The sequence below is a fragment of the Rhamphochromis sp. 'chilingali' genome (genome assembly GCF_963969265.1).
Source record: "Rhamphochromis sp. 'chilingali' genome assembly, chromosome: 8".
Taxonomy (NCBI): domain Eukaryota; kingdom Metazoa; phylum Chordata; class Actinopteri; order Cichliformes; family Cichlidae; genus Rhamphochromis; species Rhamphochromis sp. 'chilingali'.
The window spans coordinates 24,846,663-24,871,098 of record NC_137935.1 but is presented as its reverse complement, the minus strand read 5'-3'; the positions used below and the strand labels follow the sequence as shown (position 1 = coordinate 24,871,098).

Sequence of the window (24,436 nt, the reverse complement as noted above, 5' to 3'; positions counted from 1 at the left end):
AAGACATGCACACGCCTAAGCACCAGATTCAGTTACTGATTTTACTTCTCAGTAGTGATGCTGTGACAACTGCAGCAAAGAGTGACAAAGAGCTAATCTCTCAACTCAAGCTGAGCTCTGGGACGCAGAGCCTCTAATTGCTGTGGGAGAAGTTACATATCACCGCTTTCAGATGACTGCGGCGTAGGCACCAGTAAAAGAACCTTCTCTGTCAGTTTGTAGTTCTCATGAATGTCACATCAGAAGGAAAATCAGAGCGTGGCATTTATGGATGGTTCAAAAGCTTCATTTGAATCTATTTTCACAGAACAAGGCCCCTCGAAGAAAAAAATGTTTTTTTGAATGAGGCTTCAATTAGCATTTTTATGAAACTGATGAAATATCTAAATGTAAAGCCACAACCAATCTTTTTGCCTCACCGTCACTACTGGCAAAAAAAATAGACCTTGGACTGCCCTCTACTGGAGAATATATGCAATAACCAGAGACTGCATATGAAATGACCAAAAACACTGACTTCATTGTTCTTTCACTTTGAATGACTGTATCAGATAGACACACAAAACACAGTGTATGTGCCCTCACTGATGCTCACAGCATCATAATTCCTCTAATAATAAATTAAATTTTTACAGAGTGACCCTTGCAGTGTAGCACATAACTTCCTGGGTTTGACCTTCAAATCCCAGCTTCGACTTGGTTTGCTAACACATGTTAAAAGTCCTCTTGCTCTACCACATAAAAAGTGTCTCATGCAAAGGCAAATGTGTGCAGCAGTTACACACTTGCTCACCTCTCCTCTCGGATCAATGGAGTCAAGAAGCGATTGCTTTCGTCTTCATGGCTACTCTGCAGGCTGCTTTGCTGGCTGCTTTGCTGGCTGCTGCAAGAAAATGAGGGTGACAGTCAGTGTCACACAGTTCCAGCAAAAATGAAAAGATACAGACGTTGCATCTAAAATGTATTTATTTTTGGCCTATTTCTCCCTAAAAGAAAAAAGAAAAAAAAAGAAAAACACAACAAAAGCAAACATACATACAAATAAACTCTATGCGTGAACTTATATAAAAATAAATTTCATCTATTAGTTTCAACTCTCACACTGTCAGCATGTAAAGTATGTGTCAGCTACAGTTTTTGCATGCACATATCCCATGGTAACACTAGAGGGCGATATATGACATGGGCTATGCAAAGAAAAAAAAAAAGAGTTCTGCAGTTTTTTTTTGGGGGGGGGGGGGGTTACAGATGTTTAAATATATATATATATAGAGAGAAAATATTCATTCACAAAAATGGGGCTTGAACAGCTTAGGAGCCAGAGATCTTTTGAAGAGATTTAGGATTGTTTCTGCTACACCACAAATAATGCACAAGCTGCAGTTTATTTATCAGTTACGTCTTATATAGTATATGACTAATACACTAGTAATAGAGAGCGTTTTTTCCCGAGCATTTTAAAATTCTGCAGTTATTCTCATCCACGCTTTGACATTTAAGAATAAAGCCAGTCTGTTGGGAAAAAAGGTCTTCATTAATTCACACTCTTAAGTCTGCAGGATGCCTTGACCTATTTCCTAAAGCAGCTATGAGCTGTCCAAGCCTGGAGGAGATGCTGGAATGTATGAAAAATGCAGATTTTGGAAGCCTGAGATTATTTTGGGAAATTGTTGACGCACTTTGAAAATACTTGTCCGAGTTAATCAGTTATTTTAGTAATCTGTAATGTTCTTTTCGAACGTTTAAGTTTTTACTATTAATAATACACATGTATGCACGGCTACTAATATAAATGAAAAGTAGTTAATAATTGTTATCATGTAACAAAATGTAACAAAGAAAACCCCAGCGAAAACAATAAACAAGCTAAAATTAGCTTTATCGGATCATCTGCTGCTTTTCTGGTACAAAAACTTGACTCCTGACTGCAGATGTCACTCAAAAGATACATTTTTGCAATTTCATATCATTTTGCCGGGTTCCTATCTTCCCTCCTGCTTCCTCCACTGCAAGCTGTTCACTCAAGGCTAAGACATACTGTATGCACTCTAATCAGATGTGTTTATTCTGGTGTATATATCTCTGTCCTTCAGAGCATGCTCATTCTAAATGACAAGAACAGAATGTAGACATGGAGTCAATCCAGACTGAATTATTCATTGCTCGTACACAATTAGTACAATACCCCGACACTATTCATTATACTTTCTTACTTTTTCCTTTTTAAACCAACATATTAAAAGGTACAACGAAATCAAGGACAACAAAGCTACATAATCCAAACTTCGATCACGTATGATCCATGTTTATAATTTATATTGTATCTCCTCATCTTTAAATATTAAGCAGTGACTGGTTTACAGTTCGCAGGATACATATTTTCTTTCTTTATTTAGTAAATAACAGTTTTAAAAAAAACGAAAGGGAAAATGAACTTTGCAAATATGCGGCTTGATGGTTAGTAGTTAATAACAGCCCATCAGTTTATAAACACTTTTTATAGCCACTACATTCTTTCAGTTCTTGTCTGGGGGGATTTTAACCTACACCTCCAGAATAAAGCTTCTAGTTCTGTGACTTCCTTCAGCTTTTATTTTTCCGATGCTAAGCTTGGGAACTCTGACAAAACCTTGGCTTGCACCTCTTACGTTGTCCAATTTTGAAACCCTCCTCTTTTTCAGCTTCTAGCACTGTTGCTCATTCAGGCCAAAAAGTTCACTTTAATTTCATCAGTGCCCAGGACTTAACTCCAAAGACTCCAGGCTTATCTTTCCTTTTTTTTAAAATTAATTTGCAAATATTTCACTTGGCAGTAAGCAGACAGGTCATATTTGTGTAGGTGTCACTGCACAGACCAGAATGTGCATTACTATTCCAGTCTAATGCAGTCAAACACTTAGAGAGGATTTGCCTTTCTATCAATCCTGCTTGACATGTACAAAGAGTGCTCTCTCAAAGTATATCTTTACCTTCCAGAAGTCAACTTGACCTCCGGTGTTCTTGTTAACTATGATTTTAAGTCACTGTGAATTGTGGAACTGTCTACCTGACAAAACTTTGCCATCTTCTTCCCGCTGCTTAATGAGAAGCAATTATTTAAATTTCCAGACCTTGTTAAGTCACCGGCTCCCCTGTGCTCCAGATGGACACACAGTGCCTTCACACTGGAAGCAGCAGGGGAAATAAAGATGGACGATTCTCAACAATGAAACTTCTCTGTTCACAATCCAAGCATGTGACTATAGATGCTATGCAGTTATTTAGATGTTCCCCAAGTCAGAGGGTTTGTATAGCTTTGAAATGTGCATCACCCAGACTTCCCTATGAAGTCATAACCCTAATAAAGACTTTGCAAACATTATATTAGAGCTCAGACCACTTAGGCTGCTCAAAGTTTTACAAACTACGTGATGATTTTTTTCTTTTTCTACTCTAAAACCATGAAAAAAAATCTTCTCTTGCTTAAAACGTTAAATTTTATGTCTTTTGAAGACGATTTTAACCTCTATGCGTAAAACTACAGACATTACGACAAATGTTGACCATGGTTGACCAAACTAACCACTCGACACTTTAAAGTAGAAGAATTCACCTGGTTTTGACATGTAATCAGCACTGCTCTTTAACTCAGAAACTTCTATTGTTCACATAATGACACAAAAATACCAACATTGTTTCTACGACTGCAATGAAACTACCTGAAGAACAGCAGAGTTCTGGAAATCTCTTCAAACCTCAGTTTTTTTCTGTTGAGTAGCTGAAATATTTATGTTTAGACCAAGTAGGGGTCAAACCAGGTAAAAATGTTCTACCACTTTCTGGAAATTGTTCTGCTCTTATCAAGCAGCAGCTTCCACTGTGTCTGTAAGCTCCCTCTGTTCTTTGAAACACTATCTTAGACACGCAGAGATACACATAGGTCCACATGCACACACAGTGTGCACACCGAATGTGTCAGACCACAAGACGAGAAAAACATCAGAATGACAAGATTAAGATGAAACAGGATAACATGTCAATACTGCGACAAGGGATAAGTAAAAACACTCAGGCTGGACAAAGAATGAGGCTTTACTTAGAGAGGATTAAAATCAATAACACTTAAATGATTTCATGATTTCACATTCATCACTAAAGATTTAAACATTTAAAGCAGTTTGATGAGAGGAAAACTGATTGGCCTTCCATGTCAGTGATGAAAGAGCTAAAGTTGTATAACAAAGAATTAATTATTTAAAGAATTTTAAAACTGCAGTCAGAGTCAAATAAATCAATTGTATTCTACAGAAATGTAAAAGGCATCATGGCAGAGCTGATTTACTACAGGAAGCGTAAAACGTCTTAATTTCATCCTAGTGAAATACTTCTGAGTGTTTCCATGAGGAGAAAACAGAGTTCTTTCACACTGCAACACATCTGACTATCTGTAAAGGATCTGCCAGAGTTGTATATTAACTGAGGAGTAGAAGCAGGTTTCACATCACAAAGCTTATGTACACATTTTGGGGGCACAACATTTCTACTGCTGATTTTATGTGACATTTACACACTAAAAACAAGTACTGACAGGTAACATTTTCGACACCCTATATGTAAATGAAACATAAGAGTGCTTATGTAAAATTTCTCCTTACATCTCAAAAAATGTTTCTAAATACCTGCTATTATATATAATATAATGTGATATAATATTTCTAAAGCCTTTCAGAAGAGAAGACCAAGGTAACCAAGGTAACAGCACCAGATCCCTTTATAAATCTACAAAGATGTGGTTAAATATAAAAGCTCTGCTACGTTTGTATATTAACTGGGAAATTAAAGCAGGCTTCAAGTCACAAAACCAATGTAGGCATTTTAAAAAGCACAAGATTAATAGGTTTTACTTCGGCTGCTGCTTTTGTGCCGTGCCTATGTCACTCAAAAAACAACTACTAAGCTAAAAGCCTTTTAAAAAGAAAGAATGATGCGGTGTGTTATACCCTTCATATTTCATATCTAAATTAACTTCTGGTGGTAATTTATCTTAATTTTAGAACCTCCAGAATGCAATAGCATGAGGATAAACTATATCCAATTTAAATGAACTGAACAGCAAACAACTAACTACAGTATTCATGAATGACAGCTTATTTATTATTTTTTTAGGTTCCACAATCTAGAGTTACCATTTGTTTGTTTGTATGAAAAGACTCCAAAATAAGAGGAAAACCAATTGCATTGGAAATTGGAGGTCGCAGTGGTGGTTCAAGCTGCATGCCAACAAAAGCTGCCTAAAATAACACAATAACAATTTATTTCATTCATACGTTTTTCGTAGTGAGCCATCAGATATTGTAGTAGATATTTATATGAATGTTAACAGTATGGAGTCAAAGTCAGGGAATGTTACAGATTGATGATGAATTAAGGGAAAAAACAGAATGACCGACTCCGACAGTGAAGGTTCCAGGAACTTACAGTTTTAGGGATATTTTACTGGCATGATTTGGAGCCACTTTACAGGAAAGGGTCACTGCAAATTAATACAAAGCACTCATGAGTCATGAGTGAAAAAATTTGTATGCTCATGGGAATGTTTTCTCCGGGAAGAAAGATCCCCCACTTGTAAGGCATGAGGGTTTACTGATGAGAAAGAAAAATTATGTAAAAGATATTTTGTGGCATTTGTAATTTCTCTCAGATGCCTCTATCATGTGATGAATAAGGTAGGTAGAGTCGAAAAGCTACTGATATAAGAACCAGTTCATTTACCAACTAGTAGTAGTGAGTGAGTATTTGCAGACAAACATGAAAAACTACAGGCAACCACGGGAATCTGCTAGCAACCAAAGCAACTAAACTCACTGGGAGGTTTTTGGTGCATCCACTTCTTTGCAACCCTTTTCACCCAGCAACGGCCAGAAACTACTGGGAACTGCTGTCAACCATCCGTGATATACACATTTGTATCTAACAACCATGTGGTTGATTCACATCCAACATGGCGGACAGCTGTAGAGCAATGCGCATGTGACGTCATGCGAGACCACTCAGTAGAAGAATGTGGGAAAACAGCTTTCAGTCATAACAAAGGTTTCGATACAGCGAATGTTATATTAAATATCAACTCTGCGAGAGAACACTGTGAAACAGAACAAACTGTCTCGGACGTTTACGCACTTCTTGCTCTGCTTCAGCAATAATTAAGTAACGACAAACATTAACATCTGAATTATTTATGTCACTCTCACACAGTTTTAAACCATGGTATTTTTTTTTCTTTTACATAATAGATTCAGTTGTACCAGGCAGCACACTGAGAAGCCATGTCAGCTTTATGCCACAGTACATTATTAAGCTGAGGAACACTTCTTACGAAAGTTCACATTACACCTTCAGGAAGAAGTAGAGATTTTCTCAAGAACTGCTCGATAATGACCGTATTTCACACTCAAGGATGCTGCGGCAGTTATGCACCTCTGGAGAGTGCCTTCAATTCAGAGAAAGATAGCACATTTATGGAGGGAAGAATGAATCTATTCCTGTCTGCTGTTAGCAGTGATAAGTGGCCCCCGAAAAAAACAAGAAAGACAGAAAAAAAACAACGAGAAGAGAAATTATCAGAGCTTTTCCTTCTAGCTTGTCATGGTTTGGGAGGAGAAAATATTATTTTTCAACTAGACTAACCAAAATGCATTTGTATTCCTAGGCCAACCAGACAGGTTACAGTTTAGATTCAGGTCAGACTTATATGAGCAGTGAAGACAATAAAGATGTCTAACTGATAACTAAAGGTAAATGCCACCAGTTCTGTGTCTCATTAAAACACAGTCACAATCTCGCCTTCTTTTTTTCTGAGTTATAGCTGTGAATACCAGTGAAAAAAAGTAAAACATTAACATGCCAAAGTAAATATGTCTGTGAAGCTTCTCAGTCATCCAGGTCATCGTACTCTAAGGAGCTTGGAAAGAAAAGCATCTAGACTTCTTTAAGTTTCCTTGAAGATGTTTCACCTCTCATTCGAAAGCTTCAGAGCGACAGGTGGAGCCCTATCACTAACCCCCTATTGATAATGATACTCTACCTAATTACACGAGCCAAGGTGTGAAAACGGGTGTAGGTCACAATCAGCCGCGGTTTCGGGTGAACCCATTGTGAGAGGTTAATCTTTGACCTTTTGGTTATTAAATGTCACCACATTACCAAATTATTCTATTGCATATAGTTCTGTGGAATTTGAGAAGGAGATGAGACGTAACAAAGTACAAATACTGTTACTGTACTTTGCTAGAATTTTCAGGTATCTGTACTTTACTTGAGTATTTATTTTTCTTACTTTAACTCTTAACTTTCGCTCTCTACATTTTAATACAAGTATCTGTATTTTCTACTCTTTAAATTTTCAAAACAGCGGTGTTACTTTAGGTTTAACACATTTTGGGGATATTTTTATTTAACAATAACACCTGAATGACTACAAGAGATCTTATTTGTGTATCCACTGCTCAACAAATATCAGCAAAAGCAAATTGCTTGTGTGCAGTTTGTCACACAGTGTGTCTGCAAGCTGTGTTTCTCAGGAAGAGCAATGATGGCACTCACAGATGGAAGGGGAAACTACAGAGGTATATATCTAAAAAGTAAGAACTGCTCAGTGGGATTTGATAAATTGGAAATTTAAAGCTGCATTAAAGGTGCATTTTTTGCTTTTATTTGATAGTGGAAGAATGAAGGCAGACAGGAAAGTGAAGAGAGGGAGAAGGGGAAGTTATGATCCAAAGGGCCGTGGGTCAGACTCAAACCCAGCCTGCTGCACTCCAGCCATGTGGCATATGGTCACCTGCTCACCCACAGAGCAAATCTGGCACAATGTCCTAATTTTTTAAAATCAGGTATTGGATCTGTATATGATGTGAAGCTATGTTTTTTCATATTGTGAAATGTCCTGGAAAACAGACTCCGTTATTATTAAAATACTGCTGTTTCGTGCAGGATAAACAGGTTAGTTTGTGATGGATTTTAAAGTAAAGAACAATGTTGGGTGGTGTTCAGCAGCTGAAGTTGATCTATAACACTGAACAACACTTTATAAGGAATTCCATGAAGTCATTACTGTTCCCACTTCAGGAACACTAAGGCATTTAACGCTTACCATAAATCATAAATGTTAAGGTTTCCTGTTTAACTATTAGCAATTATCTTATAGCCACATTAGCCATCTGTTATTATTAAGCTAGTGCCTATGGAGAACAATAAAGCAGTAACATTAATGTGGAAGCAAATATTATCAGCCCTGCTTGTCTGTAACATTAACAGATAACGTTAAATTAATTGGATAAAACAATTGTTTGTGTCTAAAAAATGGATATTAAAAAGGAAAGGTCTACCAGCCACACACTACACAGGAACAGTGACAGAGAGTGGCAGCAACAAAAATATGGCACAATGTTACCTGAAGCATAGCACCATCTCAGACAAGATTAAAATTAATTGGCTTTATTTTTTCGTCAATACCTAAGAGAAACACATACTTAGTTACGTTGTTTATAATATTACTATAGTACTAGTAGTAGTAGTATAATAGTAGTATTATCATTTGTTTTTAAAGAGTATCAGAATTTTGTCATTATTTTTCCTCTGTGACACCAAAGTGTATTTTCTAGATATCAGTAACGAGTTAACTAGTCTCTTTTGCTAAGTCATTTGTTTATCTTTGCAAAATTAGATTATCTGCTACAAATAACATTCAGAGGCCTGACTGAACAATTGAGTGCATTTGCAACATTATTTGTATTTGCAACTTAGAATACTATGACTTTTCCTCATGCTGCACGCTTGATTATTTTATCTGAGATACCAGACTTTGCACGCACATACTTTCAAAGGAGGAAACCTTTTGATTATCTAAACCTTTTGATCTGTCTTCAATAGTGTAATCAGATCAACCTTTTAAGCTATGAGTAAATGACTGAAAACATTTACTGTGTATGCCTCTTGCATGCAAGAAGATGTAACTTGTTAATGTGGGTAACCTGTGGACAGGGGTCAACACTCTGGTGACTCCATTAATGTGGTGCAACAATCTGTGCAATTTATTTTGTATTTTTTAATGGCTATTATGGCCCTTGATGTTCTTTTTTAGTTTAGTCTTTCTGCATACAGCCCTATTGTGACTGTTTGCCTGTGAAAAACACTTAACAAATAAACTATCTGACTTATTTATTAACTTATTAACTAACAAAATATGGACGAAAGACAAGCACAATCAGTACATAAGACTCAGCTAAACAGAGACCTAAAGGTTCAGTCATTGAAAAATACCATGCCAACAACTGAACTCTCAAGTAGGAGATACATCATTAGTGCAGATAGCAGGAATTATGAAGCATCATGGAGGTATTAGGGAAGAAGAGGGGTTTAGGTGAATAGAAAGGGCCCATACAAACCTGCTCTCACTGCCTTGCTCCTTCTTTTCTCTGACCTTCAGCCACTTCCTCAACAGGAAACGCTTACGGCGAGGAGATGCACTTGGTGTGGAGCACCTCGACCAGGAAGGAGCATCTTCGTCGCTTGATGGTGTGATTTCGATGGAAGGCAACTGAAGGTACTCCTTGGAGCTGGAACGGGATCTGGCTGTAAGGTGGCAGTTGGTCGGCCGCCCTCTTTCGATCTCCCTTTCACTGGGCACATTCTTCATGCGGCGCATTTTGAAGCGTTTGCGACGGAGGGTTGGTGTTGACGAGCTGGATCGCACAGAGCCATCTGACACAGCATTGTTTCCTCCATCGGAGTATGCTGGAGCATCTTTTGGCACACTCACCTGGAGTGAAGGAGGTCTAAGAGTGTCAGTCATGATTTTTGCCTAGCTCTCTAAATACTCCCCTAAAGCACTTCTTTTAAGATACACAACTTAAGATTATTACAGGTCTTGCAATTCTGTGCCTTGAAGAATTGCAGAAAAGCTCAGGGCTGAACAAGTGAGGCACAGTTGAGATCCTTGAAAATCTTTGGTAGACCTCCCATAGCCCCTTCAGGTCTTGTTTATGTTAAAGCCCTTTCTGCATGCTAGCCTACGGATTATAAGACTGGCATATAGATCCTGGTAGTAGATATCTAAGGCTTAACCAAGTCCTTTTGCTGCTCCTCAGCTGTTGGTGTTTGTGTAGCTCAGTGGCCAGCTGACTGATTTAGAAGAGCAGTCTTGTGGCGGTGAACTCAGGCTGGAGAGAAGAGGGCTAGATTAGATAACAAAGGGGGCTTCTGTTCTGAGGCTAGCAGATGAAACATGTATAAGGTCTGTCAGGGAGTGTAACACAACTCCTTTGCTGGTTCTCCCTAGGGACTGGGAGGCCAAGTTACACACACACACACCCAACTACACATTTACTATGCCACTGTCCGAGAGCTGTTATTTTAGCTACCGCTAATGCTAAAGGGAAGGCAACCACTGTCAGCTCTTGATTGCCGATTCCGATGTATGAGGTTGGGAGGCTGTTTGCCGTCACTTTGTGCTCATTTTGGCGATGCTGCAGGAAGACACTGTTGCTTCAGGCTGAAGTCCGTCTTGTGCCCCAGTGTGCCGTGCTCTCCACACAGTTAATGCCTACAGGTTAAAGGGAAGTGATAGGACTGCAAGGTAAAGGCAAGGCTGAGGATGATAATGGCCAAGTTAAGCAGTCACACACGCACACACAACCACACAGGCAGATAATCAAAAGAGGCAGGGCTTAATGGACAAGAACCCACACAGACAAAGGAAGACACCATGGACACCAATCACAGGAGACAGGCAGCACACTGTTCTACTCAACATACGCTACCTACCCACCACCATGCACCAGCTTAAGTCTGTCAAACCACAAGGCCTTTGTTAAATGTATACAAGACTATAAACCTTCTGCCAATGTCCACAAAAAAAAGGAAAGGAAAAAAAAAGTCGCATGTAATGGATGGCCTCTGTGGATCACTATCATTGTAAACAGAGGATATTTGAGTGGTTGCAAACTGTTTTATGTGGTATGTACTCAACAGAGAAGCTTTCTTTACAATTCTGAAGATGGCAATTCTTTCAGCAGGTGATTTTGAAACTGCAACGTTACTGACAGGTCCTTGATGTCTTGTTTTTTTTGAATGAGAGCAAAACCACACGTGTCACTATTGTATGTCTAACTGTGAAGCAAAAAAAAAAAAAAAAAAAAAAAAAAACACGACAAAAAGTGAAATGGGGGCATGTTAGAAATCAACACAGAGCAAGTTGCCAGTACTGTGTGAGAAAATGAGATACAAGTATCAACACATGCTCATGCCCAAATCACCAAAATATTAAGAAATGCTCAGAATCTTTTGCTGTCACATTTAAGTATATTTGTTTAAATGGGAAGGACAATGCTAGCTTACTAGCAGTGTTGGGTAAGTTACTTTAAAAAAGTAATTAATTACTAATTAGTTAGTCAATATTGTATTTAAAATTACTGTGTCAGAAAAGTAACTTAATTACTAAATAAGTAATTTAACTAAATACTTCTTAAAATCCCTATAAACCTTGAGTGGGCAAACAATAGAAATTAAACTCTTTAAATAATAAATACATTTTTTAAAGACGGAGACTCTACAGTAAGCAGCGGTAGCATCTCTTCCACAATGTAGCCTACAATCATTTTTTAAGCTCACCTTCAGACGCTTTCTGTGCTGCTGAAGTAAAATCAGGTTTTGTCTGCTTAGCAGGAGTTGCCGCGGTGTTATCCATGGATGATGAACAAGGATCACTCAGAAGTGTTTGTCTATGCTCTCGTGTCAGGCGCTTCAGTAAATTACTCGTGCTATTAACAGCAGCCGATAGTTTTTTCTCCCCAGGATATAGCTTACATATTACTGTAATGTTCTTGTCTGCTTGTTTCAGAAAAGTGAAGAGATGGGAATATGTCCATTTCATAAAACATCCACTCGCTTCAGCCGAGTCCGACATCTTCCGCTTTAGAATACAACTATGCAGCAAACTGGCGCGAAATGACGTGCACCTGCACTACAATGATGTTAAAGCGGCAGAGTTTACTTCTACGTTTAGAAGAAAAATTATTGAAATTATATAATGATATTCAGCGAGTTTAATTATTTTACAATGTAACACAAGTACATTGTAAATAACTGTAATTAAAATACCTAAAAATGAACAGTAATTAGTTACTCTACTTTTTCAGTGGAAAAGTAATTTAATTACAGTAACGTGTTACTTAGTAACGCATTACACCCAACACTGCTTACTAGTTTACTTTATAGAATTTTACTTATTTTACTAATTTTATTCAGAGTGGAAGATAAAAAAACAAAAACAAACAAACATATGAAATACATGAACTGAAAAACCATACTAGTTTAAGAAAATATTAGCTCAGACTAAATTTGATGGCAGCAACACATCTCGAAAAAGTTGGGACAAGGCTATTTTTACCAGTCGATAAGCATCCCCTCCTCTTTTAACAGTTTGTAACTGAGGAGACCAGTTTCTGGACTTTTGGTGGAGGAATGCTGTCCTTTCCTTTTGTTCTATTTCGAATAAAATAATGGTTTATGAAATTTGCAACTCACTGCGCTTTCTTTACTTTTTGCGCATGGTCCCAACTTTTGCCGAATTTTATTCGTAGACTTTCTAACATTAGAAGGCAAACTTTTCTTGGGTATCACAGTGATAAGCCTGCTGGAGATTGGAAAGGTTTCCCATTCTGTGACGTGACAATGCGACAGAAGGTGTGACAATGGCATAAACAAAAAATGCTCAGTTACAATCTCAAGGCTCAAGGTTTAATTAGGCTTAAGCAGAAACAAGTGCTTTAAAATGTGATGCCATGGCATCCTTACCATGTGCTGTATTTGATGAGTTGTGAGCGAGACTGCTACTGACAAGATAGCAGAGTGAATAGTGAAAATAACCATCTGTGCTTTCTCATAGCCCACACCATTAAAAATACTAGCATGGTTGTTGTGCACATATGGCTTTCTCAGTTGGGATCTATGAGGTGAGAAACAAACAGAGACTGGTAGTTTATATGCCTGCTATGGTAAAGACAGTGCACATCATGTTTGCAGAAAGAGACTGAATAACATTACTACTGCTGTTTCTAATATTCCTACGAAAACTAATCATGTAATAATTAAACAGTTAAAGCCAGTCAATAATAAAGCACTTTAAAAATGTATAAACTTCATAAGGTGTCAAGATTAAATATCGAAGACAGGATCATCCAGAGTCAACGATCTCATTGACTAGAAGCCCTGTTTTCTGTAGAAGCTCTTACAGATTTAGAAGTATAAGAGAGGAATATAACCATGCAATAAGTTTGCCCAGAGAAAGTGAGAACATGAAAATCCCACTCTTAAGTCAGAAAAGGCCTGATCTTAAAGATGATCCAGGAGTCATAATAGAAGTGGGATTTGCCGGCTGCACTCCAGCATTACAAAACATACTGTAAAGTCAAGAGAAAAAAAATCCTCCAAGGTTTCTTGCAGCGTGTTAAAGCGGCAGCCAAACGGATAAAATTAATTCATACCTTGTATCCTAAAATTGAACCTTTAACAGCAGATCTCCAGGGTATCGTAAGTAGGACAAAGTTGGCTTTTATCCATGCGTGTTTTTAAGAAATCAACTGCGCTATGATAGTATGACTACACATAACACTTCAACTGTGTGGTTAGAACCTCATTGGCAATGCAGAAAATAGGCCAGGTCTAATAATGGGTTGGTTTTTTTAACAGGATGCAAATATAAGCTTGTTCACAACTACATTCAGCGGTATTTAAAAAAAAAAAAAAAAAAAAAAAAAAAAAAAACAGGATGTAAACCACTCACACCTTTTTTTTAGCTGCCTACACTTCCAACCCTCTGCATCAACTGGCTCATCTGCATGACTAAATCAAAAGAAAATAAAGGAACCACTGATGCCAACAAGCACCACCACTGAAGATTCACCATCATTGGTAACCATCAAAACATTGCTGAAGACATGGTACACTACAGAACCAACGATATGGAGCTGAAAGAAGCATGGGAGGATTTAGGGCTGTGCGATATGACCAAAATCTCATCTGTAAATAACGATATAAATCACAAAAATGTAACATTTTCTGTAAATTCTGTGAATCTTGGGCAGCTCGACTTGCGGGAAGTGTTTCCAGGTGGGAGTCGTGGACCTGGAGTCGAGTGTTTTAACCGATGCATGAATCTATACATTTTTAGACATAAGTTGTAACGGCCGCCGTTTCTTTGTGAGTATTTATTACACGGCGTGCTGCGGGGAAAAGCCTATTCTAACGTTTGAGTCTAAGGTTTATTTTTTAGCACCTTTTTTGCTTCTCATCCGTAAATACCCTGCATCTTTCACGTGATTGTTTATTTTGAAAAGTCTCAACAGGATCTTGAGCTTTAATTGTGAAAGGTTTATGTGAAAGATAAACAAGCGGACATGCGATGGTTTTACCGTCGTTGTTGCTAACCACAACGCATAAAAACAGGCGCTTGTCCGTCTGTAGTGTGCACACTATAATATAAGAGAAAGAGAGAACTTTAAGAAATTAATATAGCCACTACAGTGACCATCAAAATGATGAAAAAATATTGCCGTAAACAGTTTATTTTGCGACACCACGAAACAAACGATAGCGTAAAATGAAACGATTGACGTTTTTATATTGTCATCCGATATATATCGTTATATCGAACAGCCCTAGGAGCATGAGATCTACTTAGTTTACTTTACCGAACTGATTTTATGTGGTACATGCCGCTCAAAAATCTGTCAAAAAATGTTTTAGTACGACTTTGCTAAGCTACGAAGCCGCACCGCTTGATGGATTGTGGGAGCATTACGGCTACCGTAGTCAGGAGCCTCACGGAGTGGTACGTACTGTACTTCAACATAATATTATGGTATTGTGTGTGTATAATCTCTTTTTAAGTTTTGTGGATATTATATGGTTATGCTCAGGATATGTCGGCCAATTTCCACTGGAAATGCCTTTTGGTTAAACTGTCAGCAAAGAATTTGGATTTGCACTGTTAAATTTTTATATAACTTTAATGCACATAAAAAAAACAAACAGCTGCTTCTTTAAGTGAAAATACATTGAATGAGTTTTTTGCACTAATAAAGTTGTGGAATTGTAAAGTATTTTGTCCTACGTCAATTATATCGTTATCACAAATTTTTAAATATATATTGTGATAAATATTTTTGGCCATATTGCCCTGCCCTAGTAGTAAGACCTGCTATGATGACAGTTTAGAGATGGTGGCAAAAACACAGGAGGCACAGCTGGAGGTGACAGAGTTAACATTTTCATTGGTAGTGATCAAGATGGACAGGGTTAGAAATGAGAACATCAGAGGGACAGCTCAGACTGAGAGGTCTGGAAACAATGTGAGGAAAGTGAGGCTGAGATGGTTTGGAGCACAGTAGAAAGGATAGTGGATATATTGGATAATATGTTGCCAGGCAGGAGGAAAAGAGGAAGACCACAGAGACGATTCATGTAGGGAAGGAAGACACGCAGAGAGTTGGGGTGAGAGAGGAGGATGCTGGGGACAGGATGAGATGCATGAGGCACTGTGGCAACCCCTAAAGGCAGTAGCTCAAAGAAGAAGACGAAGAATATTCAGATAAAAGCTGCAAATTCAACATGCTTCCTTGCAATTTGTCATGTAAGATTATATCAAATATTCAGCTTAAAGCCACTTTATTGTTCAAAGATCAGTGCAGAATGGCAGCACTGTTTTGTAGTCGAGTGAAATAAAGGCTTTTAGGAAATTCTTACAGTATGAAAGCTACCCTATTGTTTACTCTTGTTGCACATGTGCACAGTCATGAAGATGAGCTTTTGCAGGAACCCTGTGTAAAAAATTTGCTCACTATTTAAAGTTAAAGGTGCTGCTACTCTTTACTATACATTCACACACATACACACAATGACCTAGAGGCTGAGCATGGAAGTGGGGAAACATCATGAATTAATCATGGCAAGACAACGTGTCTCATTACAATTTCACACATTCTAGCAAACTCGGGTTGTACTCTGACACTGCTCGACTCACACGTGAGCAGGTGATGTCATTTTTAGCATGACTGAGCGCTTAGCTTTGGTTGTTCTGTAGTTAAATGAACAGATTAATAGTTTTCATTATAGTTATGCATGTGAGAAACACTGCTCTCTAGCTGGAGAGCATGTTGACACACCTGTCTAATATAATATTAAAATCCAGAGTGCACAGCAGGAAGGACCCGAATGGTCTAACCATCTTGTGTCTCAGTGCCTTGTGCACTTTGCCATGTGGACATTAGCGGAGTCAACAGATGGGCCTACCACAGAGCGGCTTTGCTGTTACAGCTGAGAAGGCGATCGCAGTTTTCCATCACTGTAATGACTACAGAAGACAGGACAACCATGTGATTGCTTGCCTTTCACGCGTCATTACTGACCATCAAAGTTCAACTCTATTGTTCTCTGCATCTCTATTCTTAGCACTCTGTCCCTGTTAGCACAATGTCAAAGACTGTGGGCAGATTACAGAGGCATGCTAATGCCAATTAACAAACACTCATGAAAATACATGCAACATAAAGTGTTCTGATTAGTCAAATTAATTCTTTACAAGAGCATAAAATATGCAGCATACAGGACTGGGAGATCCATGGTGTTTTGGTAAGTAATACTACGTGTAATAACCATGGTATGGATGGTGGATTACACTTTTAAAGTGGATATTTCAGTGTGGGTGGTAGGAGCATATGGCAATAACAGATTTTCTTTTCTATTTTTTTCAATAACAAGCGTGGGAATCAGGCTCTAAAAGTTTCTCCATACGTGCATCTACAAACTCAAGTTTCAAAATTAAACTACCTACCAGAAAAGTTTTGGAATACTGTTGTGCTCCTCCAACCAAATTACTAGTCATCATGTTAAGTACATATTATGGTGCATTTTAAGGTATTTATGGTCTTTCGACACATTAGAAAAATTAATTTAAAAAGAAAACACGCTGGAAAAAAAAAGAAGAAGAAGAAACTGAGTTAAATTTGACTGGTGGAATCATAGCAACAACAACAAAATGTCAAAGACACTGAACAAAAATGGGGAAAAAATATTTTCACATAAAATATTTATCCACTGGCTCTGCCAATGTCTTTCTGCAGGCATGATGTCTTTTCCCTACTAAACAACCTATTGCTCATACCAAACTGTATCTTTGAGCAGCTATATGCCTTTGGGAAACTCAGTAGTGTTGCAGAACTTTATAACACTGGATCTAGTTGGGTGACAGGCAAGTGTTACAGTACATCTTGAGTGGAGCTAATAGGATTAGAAAACAGTTTATGTAATAGAAAATTAACCTCATCTTACCTTTTCCTTTTGCTGCACTAAACTACCGTACAAATCTCAGAAGTGCTCCAGTACAGCACGCTGACTTTAAAGAAGGAACACATTGTACTGCAAACGACATGTTCAGTGGTCTCTCTCGCTCCGTCTCTCTTTATCGGTTCACCAGATTTATTTTAGAAACACGTTAAAAATGAATGCATTTTTTTTTTCAGGAATAAAAAAAAAAAAAGGTACATGTACAAGTGCTAAGCTAAAGGTCTTGTTAAAAGACCACCCTGAGACATGTACAAGCTTTACCATGCAGCTTCCCAAAGTGCATCCTTCTTAATCTGAGCTAGCAAGCAATCCCATGTCCCATATTTTACTTCATGAAAAGGGCTGACTCCTTCTCTTGGAAGACTTGCTGTACTGATCAAAACACCAGCTTTCATCACTTATTTAGATACTGTGCCATCTAAAAATAACCTCGTTAGACTATGGAAACAAGCACAGCTGTTCTGTGGAACTGATTGTGAGTCAAACCTACACTTAAAGGAAATTAAGAGAGATTCAGGTGAACAACCAGACATATTTTATTCTAACCTAGATATGCTGTGACTCACATTTGTAACTAAAATAAAATATACACTCAATGGACCTGCTCTTTTTCCTGTTCGCCTTGCTGGTATTAGGTTTGACTCCCTTTTCCCTTCAGAACTGCCTTAATTCTTCAAGGCATCGATTCAACCAGGACCCGGAAGCTCTCATTAGAGATTTTGGTACATATTGCCATGACAGCATCACACAGATGGCACAGATTTGATGGACTCACATCCATGATGCAAATTTCCCTTGCAAATTGCGATCTGGTGATTGTGGAGGTCGTCTGAGTACAGTGAAGTCATTGTCATGTACAAGAAACCAGTTTGAAATCTGCTGACTTGTTACATGGCATCCTGCTGGAAGAAGCCATCAGAAGATGTGGTTATAAAGCGATAGGTATGGTCAGGTGGCATCTAAACAATAATCAGTTTGTAGTACGGGGCCCATAACAGAAGGAATGGTTCAAAAACATGGATACTTTCATGTGGTCATGCCAAACTTTACTTTTAACTGTACAATTTGAATGTTGCAGCAGAAAGAATTGAGAATCATTAGCTTTAGCGACATTTTTCAAATCTCCTATTGCCCAGGTCACCAACAGACAGGCCACAGTCCAGCTCAAGATCCAGAGGCTATTCTGGAGCAGCGGTGGACTTTTAAGAAAAATATTCTAGCTAACCAATACGCTGTATCTGTCGCAGATGACAGATTATGACTCATTTTCAAAGACCAGTGAAAAGTTTAGGTTTTTATCTTTAATTTTTTTAGAGAGAGATGGGCAGCACGGTGTTTAGCACTGTTGCCACACAGCAAGAAGGTCCTGAGTTCAATTCCACCATCAGGGCGGGGTCTTTCTGTGTGGAGTTTGCATTTTCTCCCCGTGTTTGCGTGGTTTTACTCCGGCTTCCTCCCACCGTCCAAAGACATCTAGTTTGTGGGGATAGGTTAACTGATTAATCCAAATTGCCCATAGGTGTGAATGTGAGAGCAAATGGTTGTCTGTCCCTGTGTGTAAGCCCTGCGACAGACTGGCGACCTGTCCAGGGTGTACCCTGCCTCTCGCCCTATGACAGCTGGGATAGGCAACAGCGCCCCCCGCGACCCTGAAAAGGATAAGCGGAAGCGAATGGATGGATGGATAGTTTTAGATATTCATGTTAAAACATTGCTTCAGATTTCAATTTCAGATTAAAAAAAAAACATGGTGCCAAAGTGGGATGATGGTTCTTTTTTTCAAAAGAATATATCGAAAAGTATTTGATATATGAAGTTAAAAATTTCACAGCGCTCATTATGTTAAAACCTTGTACCATATAATTTTCTGGTGAACCCTGCATCTTATAGTAAAAAATATATAATATGCATTGTTGGAAAACTATTGAACAGAACGTTCTTTCTTTAACTACATGCAGCCACTGATACAACTATTAGGCTTTATGATATGTCACCTAATGATATTTCAGGCTTTTACGTGAGGACATGTTCTCTAAATGGATTGTAATTGAATAGCCATGTTCTATAGTCCAATTTTGGTGAGCCCATGCAACCCATGTAGCCTCTCTTTTCTGTTCTTAGGAGTGGTACCTAGCGTGACCCTCTGCTGGTATAGTCGTCCGTTTCAAAAATTGACATGTTGTAATAATAATAATAATAATAATAATAATAATGGATTGGATTTATATAGCGCTTTTCAAGGCACCCAAAGCGCTTTACAATGCCACTATTCATTCACTCTCACATTCACACACTGATGGAGGCAAGCTACAGTTGTAGCCACAGCTGCCCTGGGGCAGACTGACAGAGGCGAGGCTGCCATATCGTGCCATCGGCCCCTCTGTTGTAGGCAAGTAGGGTAAAGTGTCTTGCCCACGGACACAACGACCAGGACAGAGAGCCCAGGGATCGAACCAGCGACCTTCCGGTTACAGATGCGATTCCCAACCCCCTGAGCCACGGTCGCCTGTTGTGCATTCAGAGAGGCTCTTGCATACCTTGGTTTTACGTTATTTGGTTGCCTCCCTATCAGCTTAATCCAGTTTGGCCATTCTCCATGTCTTTAAGCATCAACCAGGAATGTGATGATAGCAAATATTTAGTAGTCGGTACCAATAGAATAACATGATTCTCTATACCCCAGAGATTCTATACCTTGGTGGAGTCAGACTGTTTAAAATGTTATTATATTTGGTTGATGGTTTCTGAGTAAGAAATTTCCTAGTTATCTCAAACACAGGTAAATGCTATCATTTACTTCTTCTGGTCAGATACATCACCTTATAATCACGAGCTTTCAAACAAAGTAAGAACACTACAATTTTTTGGGGGGGCATTTTGTTGTTCACAAGAAGAAAAACGTTATGTCAGTACCACAGAAGGTTATGCCAAAACCACATGCAGTGTGCAACAGGAAAAGGCAAGTGCAAGAAACTTAGATATTTTCCACAACGGAAACCCCCCATAACCTCTAGCTCAGTCAGTTCAACACCTAACACAATGCACACTTAAAACGCCCTAACCATTAAAACAACATGAAATAAAAAAATGCAGGCCAAACTTTCTTTATGCACATCCATAGGACTATATATAATATACTCCGTGGAAGCTACTTAAATGGCAGGAATGCAGAAAAAAACTCAATGAGGTAAAGAAAACTGTGACTGAGAGTCATTTCCTGTGGAGTAAGAGGCATTTTCCCAGGCCTGACAACCACAGACAGTGAAGAGAACTAGGGCTGTCGGAAACCAGTAGACATGAGACGTTGAGATGCATTCAAATTGGCCTCACTAAGAACAAGCTGGGTATAGAACTGTTCAGGGCTGTTAAGCCAGGTTTAAAAAACAAGAATGTGCCTGAAATATATTTGCAAAACAAAGAAAAGAATGATTAGAATCTGATCATGCTTATATGTATCATGTGTTTGTGACAAAGGCTGATCGGATACCTACAGAAAACTCCAACAGAAGACATGAAAGAGGAGTCTGGAGGTTGTCCCTTTGTTCAGCATCACACTAAATGACACTTAGTTTGCATAATCTAGTGACATGTTAATAATCAAACCTTTATTTCTGTACACATTCGCTCTTTTTGTGCATCTGTTGTTTAGGAAAGTAACCTGATTATATGTGAATGTGTCACCTAATGACGCTAATTCATTTGAAGGAATTTTTAAGGCCCTGGATATTCCTGGATATTCCTGGATATTCCACTTCCTGCTGTGACAAAACAAATTTCCCACGTGTGGGACTAATAAAGGTTATCTTATCTTATCTTATCTTATATTAATAGCTCAGGTGTTCTCCAACACACACATATTTTGGCATATTTTTTAGGATTAATTTTCATCCCAAGCAAGTCACTGAAACCATTTGATCAGTTAGGAAACAAATAACAATTCTAAACTTGACCAACATTAAAAGGTTTTAAGTGTAAATCAAATCATTAATAAAATTTTAGAATGCAAAGGAAAAAATAAGAACACCACGATGATCTGCTTTAGGTGTAATACTCATTTAGTATACAATGAAGTAGCAAGACTAGGATCCAGTCCTGAGTTGAAAATGACCAATTAAAACAAAGCGAGCACAGAGCAACACCGTGCATCAGAGAGCTGGTAGCTGAAAAGTAGAGCTGGGCGATATAAGATTTTTTCATATCACGATATGTTTTTTTCATTTCAGGCGATAACGATATATATCACGATATAAGCCAAATAACTATATTTGTAAGATTTAAATGTGCCGTTGCTCACAAGTAAAATGTGAAATAATCAGCAGCTTGTTTTTATTTAAATATTTATTTCCCATAATAAGTTCAACAGGGTAGATGTACTTGAGGAACATGAGACTTTTTCAGATAAATAAAGGCAAATATTGCAAACTACACAAAAGGCAGCCACTAAAGCGTTTAAGTTTCAAAATAGAACAAACGAAACAGACGACTAAATTGCCAATTCCACTTAGAAACAAAATATTAATTCTAAAAATAAATCTTAGTTTGTTTTACAGAAGAACAGACAAAATTGACTAACTTTTGTCAATATCAAATAAACTGAGAACTAAAAGGAAATTCTCAATCTCTCCTTGTTGTATAGCTTAGCTTTTCAAACAGTTTTAACAGTTACTTTAGTCTGACAAAAGCCGAATGACGAATTAGTGCTTCCAGTCAGAGACTGAGGCTACGTCCACACGTACACGGGTATTTTTGAAAACGGAGATTTTCCGTTTTCGTTTTAAAAAAAAAAATCCCGTCCACACATAAAGGCAGAAATGAAGGAAAACGCTGCTGTGAACATGCCAAAGCAGCAGGTGGAGCTAGATTCCTAACCGTGCCGAAATGTTGGCCAATCAGAAGTCTAGAAGCCTCGGTGGGAAAAAGTAAACAAAGCTGGGGCGTAGAAGCAGAACCGAGTCGTATGTGTGGAGGGACAGTAACTGTGTGTATATGTAAGCATTTAAACACTGCAGAGAGTAGAATTAACAGTAACAGTATTGTAGAAATTCATTTCACCGAAACAATAACGTGGCGCACAATGTGACGTCAAAGAATGCACACACCTTTGATGCTGTGTTTTCTCCGTTTTTCTAGTCCACACGTAAATGCAAAAACAGAGTTTTCAAAAATCTTCGTTTTCAGTGACCAAAAACGCCGTTTACGTGTGGACGAAAGGTGCAAACGCATAGAAAAATCTGCGTTTTCAAAAATACCCGGGTACGTGTGGACGTAGCGCATGCACCAGTTTATTGTATTTCCAGACTTGCTTTTGGCACAATTTACAGTGCACGCGACTCTGTTTTTTGTCAGACTTGAAATAGCCGAAATACCTTCACACTACAGAACTTCTATGGCTCTTCCGTTCGACAATCTCTCCGGCATTGGAACCATCATCTGTTTTCTCTTCGGTCACGCTCGGTTGATTTTTCTAGTCGGCACACTCATTTCCTCCATTACCCGGGCGGTACGGTGGCTGGCTGCTTCCCAAACAAACACACGTGCGGCTTGGCACTTGTGCTGTACGTAACAAGTCACGTGACGTGACGCTGCGGCTGTGATTGGTTCGGCTCTGCGCTACTTAATTTGGATTGGCTGTTCTTTTTTTTTTTTTTTTTTTTTTTTTTTTAAGAGGACAAGAGCGGCGAGGTCTATCGCGATAGTTTAATTTTTCTATCGAGAAAAAGTTATATCGCGATACATATCGTTATCGTTCTATCACCCAGCTCTATTGAAAAGTCGACGATGTACTGCAACCTGTATGAACACAGACTAAAAATGCACAAACTGAGCAAGATTTCAAACTTGTACCAGCAGGAGCGCTACAAGCTGATCACACTGCTGGAAGCAGAAAGGGTTCGGGTATCCACCAAAGGATCAGCTGAAGCAGAGGGGCAGTGAAATTGTAAAGCTCGACGAGGAGAAAGAAAGTCTTTCTGCAAGGCTCAGCAAAACCTTGTGACAGACAAGCCCTGGCTGCCAAAACAGTCCTCTGAGGGAGAGCCAGAGAACAGATGCAGAAGACTGAAATACATTTTAGAAGAAGGCTGTAGAGGAACAAAACTTTTAAAAAGTGCTGTTGGAAAAAAGAAGATGCCAAAGGAAGTAAAGCAAAAAGGGAAGGAGACATGAAAATGGACGCTCATGCTGAACCACCTCTCTACACCCGTTCTCCATCTCCTTCAAATTACCTCTCCAGCCTCCCTTCCTTATACCTGTGTCTTTCCTCTTTCCTTTATCTTCCCTTTGCTCCAATTACCTCCACCCTGACCCCACTCTCCAAAACCACTTTACCTCTACTTTACTCCCTTGATTCCGCAAACCTCCATACATTTTATATATATTACCCTTTTCCTCATATTTCTATATCCAACCTCAGAATGGTGGCTCAGTGATTAGTATGCACCTCTTCCACCTTCCATTGCAACCTATGCAGCCAGGTTCTTCTGAAAATCATTAGAGTTACTATAATTATCAACATAAATTATATAGTATATTATTAAAGCAAACCAATCATACTTCTGCATCTATCTACAAATTTAAGTAAACAGAATAGAGTCCAACTGCACTAGATTGTGGCTGTTTATTAAGATTTAAGATGGTCAAAGGAGCTTGCAAAGAAAAGCGTCTGGACTTCTTTAAGTTGCTTGAAGACGTTTCACCTCTCATCCGAGAAACTTCTTCAGTTCTATGGTCAAATGGTGGAGAGTCCCAGATATAAACCTAGTGGGAGTATCCCCCCACCGAGGGACAAAAGGACCCCCTGATGATCCTCTAATAGCCTGAGCCAAGGTGTGAAACTGGGTGTGGGTCCCAATCAGCCAGAGTTTCGGGTGAGTTCATTGTGAAACCTGGCTCCACATTATCATGCGAATTCCTGAGATCAGATGGCCCAGGATGTGAGTGGGCGTTAAGGCGTCTGGGAAGGGATCTCAAAACTGGATTATAGATGGCAGAGAGTTGGTGTCGTAAACCACCGCCTCTGTTCAAAGATGTTCGCTCACAGTGGACATAGATGGCT

General features: G+C 38.7%; 1 protein-coding gene across 3 annotated transcripts in view; it reads right to left on the bottom strand.

Moving 5' to 3' along the window:
• Positions 1–24,436, bottom strand: part of gramd1bb (GRAM domain containing 1Bb) — a 115,701-nt gene that overhangs the window by 60,364 nt on the left and 30,901 nt on the right. The window contains exons 2-3 of one of the 3 annotated variants that reach the window (XM_080889968.1): positions 9,426–10,582; positions 794–883 (exon numbers count right to left, since the gene is read on the bottom strand). In XM_080889968.1, coding sequence (XP_080746094.1) covers positions 794–883; positions 9,426–9,832 — 497 coding nt within the window. In that variant the 5' untranslated portion in view covers positions 9,833–10,582. The remainder of the gene's footprint in view (positions 1–793; positions 884–9,425; positions 10,583–24,436) is intronic. The other 2 variants (XM_080889969.1, XM_080889972.1) reach the window with 2 other exon arrangements.